Raw genomic sequence first — 9,173 nt, forward strand, 5'->3', positions numbered from 1 at the left:
ATGACTTGATTAAATATTGTCAACAAATCTCCAGTGCTAATTCACAACACTTTTGTGTTCTTAAGCATCATAAAATTGATTTTTTTCCCCTTAAGTTATACGGCAGAAAGATGCCCAGTCTTTTTTTTTTTTTTTTTTTTTTTTTTTTTTTGTGTGTGTGTGTGTGTGTGTGTGGGGGGGGGGGGGGAGGGAATGGATCATACCTTATCTCCAAAATAGTGTGCATGATAAATAGACTCAATTGTATAATTTGAAGATCATACACTACAATAGAGCTCAAAAGATGACAAAGTTCAATCAAGAATTAGTATCAGCTGGCTGATCAAAAGGCTTGTTAGAGCTTCCTTGTTCCATTTTAATCTGTCCTCCATCTATCATTACAGAACCTGAATTGCCACCCTGATAAAACACATTCAATGAGAAAATTGTTAAGACTGTGCAACTTATTTTCCATTTATAAATGCACAGATAATACTCTAAACCTTCAAGCTTGTTGATTCTGCAAATGTCGATTCTACTTCTCTTAGACGCTCCTCTGTTTTCATATCTTCCTGATAATTTGAATGAAAACAATGTATTAGTATTGCAGCTCCATATGGTTTCAGTAAAAAATGATCGACAAGGATTAAGTAGGAATGAGAGTAGACATCTCATTTAAGATCTTTAATTTTCACAGATTAACAAGGATTTTTGAATCAGTGCTGCAAAATGTCAAGAGTGCTACAGACTCACAGCAGAACGGATATCAACGTTTCATGAGATGTGAGGATCATAATTTGAAGGTTAAGAATGACCTAAGTGGGAAGAAAATGTAATTGAAAGAAGAGGAATTTCAGAAGTGGAGCGTCTTCAAGAACTGGTAAAGACTACTACAGAAATTGGGCGCCAAGCTGCTAATTTCTCCTACAAAGTTGTCCAGAAAACTGAAAGAATAGCAAAGCTAGCAACTTATTGAAAAAATAGAAAAACTAAAAACATCAACTTAAACAAGATCTTGGACTACTTTTGACTAAGGAGTTGCTTGTAAAGCTTTAAGTTTCCAAGTGAACAACCAGTTCTAACCAATTAACGGCGATTAGAATCGTTAGAAAACTACCAAAAATCTTTCTTCGCCAATAAAATAAAATCTACAATCAATACAAAATAAGGAAAAGACAATAGCACCATGAAAAAGGTTTTTGAGCCAAAACTAATACCCTGTAATAGCTAAAGGAGCATGTAAAGTATTTGATGAACTCATTTCAAGCTTCCATCACTAAAAGTGTTTGATCATCAGGACACCATAGGAACCTTGTAAAGATGTACAAGGCCATTTTGCTCTTTTGTCTTGTAATTATGTTTTCCTCTTAGCACTATCCTTCTGCTAATGACATATAATATTGTTACCTTACTCAAAAAAGGTACTGTAATTGATCATCCTTCATTTTGACAGAAATAACATCAGAGAAAAAGTATATAGTTGAACACAAAACAAAACTTTCTCATGCTTAAAGCCCGCCAAAAAGAAGTCCTGAGTCCTCTCTTCATAAGAAGGCACTACATGTAACCCCCAACCTCAAATGAAAAAGGTTTTTGAGCCAAAACTAATACCCTGTAATAGCTAAAGGAGCATGTAAAGTATTTGATGAACTCATTTCAAGCTTCCATCACTAAAAGTGTTTGATCATCAGGACACCATAGGAACCTTGTAAAGATGTACAAGGCCATTTTGCTCTTTTGTCTTGTAATTATGTTTTCCTCTTAGCACTATCCTTCTGCTAATGACATATAATATTGTTACCTTACTCAAAAAAGGTACTGTAATTGATCATCCTTCATTTTGACAGAAATAACATCAGAGAAAAAGTATATAGTTGAACACAAAACAAAACTTTCTCATGCTTAAAGCCCGCCAAAAAGAAGTCCTGAGTCCTCTCTTCATAAGAAGGCACTACATGTAACCCCCAACCTCAAATGTAGTGACTTACACCACCGCCAACCCCCCCCCCTCCCCCCCCAAAAAAAAATGATTAGAAGTGTTCCCACTATACTTCAAGATGATATTGACTTGAGGGGAATAATGCAAACTCAAAAATGAACAGCATGCCTAGCCACAAGTAGCAGTTTGTTTTATTAGAGTATCTAAAGCGGGAATCCATCAACATCAAGGAGATAATCTGTAGCTCATCAGAAATCAAGAAGAAAAAAAGAAGCTAAATCAATGCCTATACAGAAAAACAGACACCAAACTGAGTCACTCGCATGTATCACAAAAAGGATGATCACATCTAAATCTTGTTTCAAATACAAAGTAAAGGCTGATGCATACCGCGCCTTTTCCTTCAGGTTCAACATTTTCCCTCCTCACTCTGCTAGGAATGGGCTTGCTGTATGAAAGTAACATGGTTTAATGAATCACCATTTTCATAATAAGCAAGATAACAGGATGCAGGTTGAAGAACAAACATATCTCCATCAAGATGAATAAAATAGAAAAGTAAAAGTACCGGTCTTCATCATTTGTGTCAGAATCAGGATCCCATCTTGAATCTGCATCCTCCTGATCTTCATCAGCCTGAGTGTTGCAGAAAGTTATTAACATCTTCCAATGGAAAAATCAAACATTTTTTTTGGTATCAGAGAAATCTTCTAGTCTAAGTCGAGTTGGCGCACAAGTTCAAAATCCTCGGGAGTATGGGTCCAGCCCTCTACCTTACTCTCAACTTAAATACCAGGCTTTGTCCGCGGTAGGGTTTGAACACGTGATGTGCGCTTAGCCCACACATCACGGGTTGCATACTTACCATTGAACCAAAGCCCAGGGGCAAAATCGACCAATATTCTTATCAACAGCAGAATGAAAGCTTATCATACATAGTGCAGGTTTATATTTGCATGTCTCAAAGTGGTACATAAATTGCTAAATGTAGAAAGTGGATTTCTTTTTATAAGGTAAGTAATGTAAAGAGTGGAAAATATGGAAACAACGAGCAGCTTGGATCAAATACTCTTGTCTTAAATTATCAGTGTGGTTTAAGGAGACTAGTCTTGGCTACTGAAACTCAAACACCTAGTAGAAACTGGTAATTCTTTTTTTGATTTTGCACCGGGTGTCCGAGTCTCTTTGAGACCCGACTAATCCCGGGGGTGCACAGGCCCTCGGCAAGGAGTTTCCCACAAGTGCACCACGGTTAATTCAGGTTTTACCCAGTCCGATGGCCCTCAAAAATTGTTTGCACCCAGTGGGTTTCGAACTTGAGACCTTGAAAGGGAGCAATGCTGTGGAAATGAAAGCAAACCTCAGGTAATTCGGTATCTGGTGGTCGTTCCTGGAACTGTACACTCGGGGCATGCTGAAGTGTCGAAAGATTATCAAGCAGCTTTGATCTTATATCTTCTAAAATCTGACGAGAATTTTTGTTCTCCATGTTACTTGGAGCAACATGCAGGGTATAATCTGGACCAAAGTATTCATAATATTCATGTTGCGGCATCTTATCTTCAAGCTCTATACCTAATGCAACTCCTGTCTGCTCAAACACAGAAGTACGATTCATAAACATAAGAAAATTACAAGCATTACAATGTACAATCAACTGTTCAGATTATTCTTTTAAAGAAAAGGTTCAATAGGGTTCCCAGGTATCCTAGAATATGATATTTTCCATTACATGGTCAGGCCATCTGTTTTCTAGCACCTTATAAGTCCTTCACACCTCCCCTACCCCCCCCCCCCCCCACAAACCCCCAAAAATATCTTTTTTGTTTCGTGTGTGCATGTTTTGGGCAGGAGGTAGAGTTAGAGTGATCCAAAAGTCCACTTGGCACATGTTATAAAATATTCTATTTTATAACATTTCCCTCCCTCCCTCCTTTTTTGTGTGCACATTGTTACAACATTTTCGCAGTAGTCTCTTTTTTAACCTTCTATAGTTAAAAAAAAACTAAAAGAATACCCCCCCCCCCACACACACACACGCTACCCAATTCTACTACCAAACAACATGCATTTTCAATTCAATTCACAATAATGTTTGATTTAAATAATAACATTCATTTTTCCCTTTTTGGTAGGTTACTTTGTTTCAAAACATATTCAATTTGAACTTCAAAATGCCATATGAAAGAAGAAAATCAGCCTAATTCAATCAGCGTTTGCAGATGTACACACAAATTGATAGTGTAAATGACTTGCTTACTTCGTAACACCAGCAACGAGCAACATTACGTATTGTGTAGCCACCTCCACCAAGCAACAGCAGAGGCACATTGAAAGACCTCATGTATTTGACACATTCTGCATGTCCTTTAATAGAGAGATTAAAGCAGCCTAGCCTATCCCCAGACAAGGAATCTGCACCGCATTGTAAGACCACTGCACCAGGCTTGAAAACTTCCATCACTTTGCCCATTATTGGCTTAAAGAGGGACTGATAGCTCTCATCATCAATTCCATCATCTAGTGGAACATTAAGAGAGTAGTATTTTCCCTTTCCAAATCCAATATCACGTACATCCCCTGTACCGGGAAAGTAATCTCCAAATTTATGAAAGGAAACTGTCATGACCCTATCTGTGGTATAAAAAGCCTCCTCCACGCCATCACCGTGATGGATATCAATATCCACATACAAAACTCTCTGCAACAATAACATAAACAAGACAAATTAGCAATGGAAAACTTATACAGCTTAGGAACGTAAATGTGCTTGTTAATGTGTTGGATGCATGCATGTGTATTCACGTTTAGTTAATAATTGTAAAGCTAATAACATCCTGTCGTTTCATTGATAATTATAAAGCTACTAGCACCATATTATAGTGGTGTTAAACTGAAATGGAAGGAAGAGTGAAATGTAAGAGATGAGAGGTTAATGTCATTTCCCTCATTTGTTAGGATGCAACAGTGTAGGATTTGCAGACCCTCAACATAGCACATAAATTTATCCAATCCTTGACTGTAGGACATAAATTTATTTTCTGCCCCTTCCTATCATACCAGGAAATTTCGGGGACAGTAAACACCTCGCTTTGAACCAATAAGTCTGTCTCCCCATGTGAAGTTTCATCAGAGATAGAACTTTCAGATGGGCAAGAAACTGAAACCATTGTCAGTGGTACATCTTTTATTTGTTGTGTAAGTAGATTTGTGAATAAGTCCTTTATACGCCAAAGCAATCAGCAAGGAGGTCTAGACTAGAACTTGTATATTTTATGTATCTCTAGCTTATGGAGACTACCATCCAGAAATAATTTGATAGCTGAGCAACGAAAAATTAAAAACGCTTTCAAGAAACTAATCGTTGTCAATATAATTAGTACTCCACTTAGCAATAAAGAAGCAAATTTCAATGAATATTTCAACTAAAGAGAGAATAGAATTAGATGACAGAATGGAACTCTGTTAGCAATCTAATCCTCTGTATAGTGTTATTATATACGTAGAACCAGGTAAAGCTAAAATGAGAGTATACTTGGTGCATTGCCTCATCTTGCGTTTACTGTCATTATGAGGATAAGGTGTAAACGTTGAAATTCTCTTTTGGGGTCATCTCTTAGTAAATGGGACGATCATTTTGAAAATATAATTTTATCTCCTTACATGCAATTATAAAATGGATACAACCAGCATATTTATACATAGGCTGTTTTCAAGCAACAAGATTAAAGGATGACTTCACGAATCCCTCCATTTCATAAATTCCTGGTTCATAATCCGACGGAGGGATACCTAAGCCAATGAGACTTATTGAGACTTGTTATTTTACTTGAAAGTAATTTCCTGAAGACTACTTGATAACATAGCCTTGTCATGGATGCTTGGTAGCTGTTTATCACAATCCTGCAACATAGCTTGTTGACAAGATGTTGATGTGTAAAAAATAAATGAACAGTGAGAAAATGTGAAAAACATGAAATTTAAATCACTCAAACAACCTCAATTCCAAAAGTGATTAAGGACAGACAATAATGAAGCAAACCTCGTGGACTTTAAGTAGCTCCAAAATGGCAAGCACAATGTCGTTCACATAGCAGAAACCAGATGCTTCACATTTCTTGGCATGATGTAATCCACCAGCCCAATTTACGGCAATATCACAGTGTCCATGGTTTAACTTAACTGCCCCACCAACAGAACCCCCGGCATAGGTTTGACAGAAGGAATAAAGACCATCAAAAACTGGACAGTCTTCCCCGACGTTGAACCTCTTCAGCTGCCTCAGCTGATCCTGCTGTGTCTCTGGGGTTATGCTTCTCAAGAAAGCAACATAATCATCAGCATGAAACCGGCAGAGATCCTTATCTCTAGCGGGATTTGGCTTCAGAACATTCATATGTTGTAATAGACCATAGTGGGCAAGAAGAGCATGTGTCATACGAATTCTATGTGGCTTCATTGGGTGGCCTTGTCCGTAATAGTAATTGCCAACTTCAGGATCATAGAAATAACTCACTTTTCTCTTCTTACCATCTGCACCAGATGGTAAGGAGTTTCCTCCGGTATCCATTGCCCAAGCTATAAACCAGTAAGGCTAAACCTATAACAGAACTCGAAAGCAAAGGAAAGAGGAAAAATCAGCAATAGAAAGTTAAATCTCAAGACAGATTGACAACCAGGCAAGGAGGTTGACGTAAATCCCTAGATTTAGATCTTTTCGTTTAGAATAAAGAGTATAAAAATTTAATGAATAAGGCATCATTTAATATGGACACCCAAAGAGAACAGAAGTAGACACCACTGTAGGCAAATGCTGAAGACTGAACATAATACAACTTCTTCGCCTCAATCCCAAACTAGTTTGAAATTAGCCAACAATAAGCTTCAAAAATATGCAAACATGAAACACCCCCCCCCCAACCCACCCCCAAACCCACCAAAAATAGAAAGTAAAAAATATAAATTTGGTAAGGTATGCGTACACACTAAGGGATTAAGCTGTTGTTAGAGTACTTAAAGTTCAATAGAAACATACAAGCAGCAAGATTCAGAAAAAAACCATTAACACTGTTTTTACTATATCAAATTTTCCAACATAAATTAAAAAAATATGCTTTTACTTTATTTGGCAAAATGCAAAAGCCAAATAACCAATCATGGCCAAGACCAAATTTTAGCTCAAATACCCAATAGACAAAATGGTCTTCAGCTAACCTATTTCCTCAAAAAAATTGTACAATCAAAACACAAGTAAAAGCATTTAAACGAACTTCTTTTACTTTTTTCTCTTTTTCCTTACTCAGTTGTCGTAATTTTGTTTCTAACGGAGCAAGAGCAGATCCGAAAACCGGGGGGGGGGGGGGTAGGGGGAGGGAGAAGAAGAGCGAACCTGGAAGTGAAAAGGAGAAGGTGCGGCCACTCTAGAGATCGCTACCGTTGTGTAAAGCCAGATGTGAATATTTTGTGTCTTCAAAAGAAATGAATAAAGGGCTAGTGATGCAATAAAGTGATATATTATATTCCTAAAATGCAAAATTAAGGAAAAATTAGTTTATATTTTTTTCAAAGTTGTGTACTGACAGACTAATTGTTTTCTCAATCTTTGTACATCATTTATCTTTTATTTCTCTATCTTTACTTCTCGTGATTTCATGTAATTACTTACTATATTTTATTTATTATTTATTTTATTATTCTATTTTTTTAAACTACACATTCTAATATTAGAAATAATGAGTCATTAACAAACTTGACATATAATGAGTGATGCAATTAACGTAAAATTTTATTGTTGAATGTGGTTATAAACTTATCATGTGTTCCTAGTCTTAAGTTGTAGTGGAACCTACTATTATTATGTTAGAATTTGACATTATTGTATTATATCCTTACCTAAATTGTTGTTGACTTCAGTAGGTTACACTAATTGTTTTAAGACTTTCTTCCTGTGAACTAACATAATTAATTATGCAGAAAAGCGAAAAATATGTCAAACTCATATTACATTGTTGTTTTCGTCATTTAATTTGGAAGAGTGAAATACAAAAAAGGAAAAAAGTGATCTACAACCATACAATCTAGATACAGATTTGTCTCTATTTTGTCTAAATGGCCACTGTGCTATTTCCATGAACCATTCTCATGACCAAATGATTGCTATTTTCATTGTTCTTCACACAGTTTAGCCTGTCTGATATATATTTAATCAAGAATTGATGAGTCAGTTCATCTCATACTACTTTGATAACCGTAGGATGAAGCTAAGCAGTATCACGACAGGGAAATCCAATTTGAAGTAGCAATAGAGATAACTTACCGCTTCATAGGATATTTTAAGAAATAATTTAAGTTATATATATTGATAGAGTAAAGATTTCTATTCAATAAATTTTAACTTGTGATAGCATGTTAATTACCATTTTTATCGGATTATCTATTACTACTTTCTTTGTCCCCAATTATGTGGTGATGTTTGATTAGGCAGAGAGTTTGAGGGAAAAATAAAAACTATTAAAACTTCCTTAAAGAAGTCATAGAAGTTTATGTGGCAGGAAATCATCTCTTAAGGTTAAAGTTAAAAGTTTAAAGTTAAGTTATTTCTAAATTTTAAAAAAGACATTCTTTTTGCGACACACTAGGACATAGGAAGTAATATTTATCAGGAAACTTACTGTAATTAGATAATAAGACACATGATTGTATAAATATTTCCATATTTTGTATTACATTGTATAAAGAATTGAACAAATGAAATTATATAGTTGTACCAAGAAAATGTGCCCGTCAGCAACATTTCGCAAATCCCATCTAGATAAATTTGCAGCTTCCACTTCAGTAAGTGCAGCTATATATCCACTTCTCCATTCTTTAAGCTCCAAATCATGTTCCTTGTGTTTAGCCACTTCTGTCAATTACAACCCCTGCAGAAAGTTCACTGAAATAATAGAGAAGGGTCCCAAGATATGTCTATATCTTTGTCCTACATAATTTAGTCGGATAGTGATAAATAAATTTCAATAATTCATATTTCAGTCTATAAAAGTTAAAAGAGTAAATATGTGAAAACCCCTTAAACAATCACTATTTTGCGAGTTTCACACCCAAATTTTTATTATTCACGGAACCATCCTAAACTACTATGACCTCATATTAAAATAACCCCAGGAGGAATAAGACCCGCTACATAAATATTACGCATCAAAAATTCCTCCAAGGAATTCCAACTAGCAGTACACATAGAACAAAAATTTGAGTG

At 35.8% G+C, this 9,173-nt stretch overlaps 1 protein-coding gene across 1 annotated transcript; it reads right to left on the reverse strand.

Moving 5' to 3' along the window:
- Positions 1–204: 204 nt before the first annotated feature.
- On the reverse strand, positions 205–7,437 carry LOC107770761 (histone deacetylase 19-like). The gene is made up of 8 exons (XM_016590095.2): positions 7,308–7,437; positions 5,961–6,518; positions 4,179–4,619; positions 3,279–3,509; positions 2,487–2,554; positions 2,309–2,366; positions 483–551; positions 205–399 (listed from the first exon to the last, which is right to left on the reverse strand). The coding sequence occupies exons 2-8, from the start codon at positions 6,486–6,488 to the stop codon at positions 298–300; spliced, it is 1,497 nt and encodes a 498-aa protein (XP_016445581.1). The 5' UTR covers positions 6,489–6,518; positions 7,308–7,437; the 3' UTR covers positions 205–297.
- Between the last annotated feature and the right edge of the window lie 1,736 nt (positions 7,438–9,173).

This window comes from Nicotiana tabacum, chromosome 14 (genome assembly GCF_000715075.1).
Source record: "Nicotiana tabacum cultivar K326 chromosome 14, ASM71507v2, whole genome shotgun sequence".
Taxonomy (NCBI): domain Eukaryota; kingdom Viridiplantae; phylum Streptophyta; class Magnoliopsida; order Solanales; family Solanaceae; genus Nicotiana; species Nicotiana tabacum.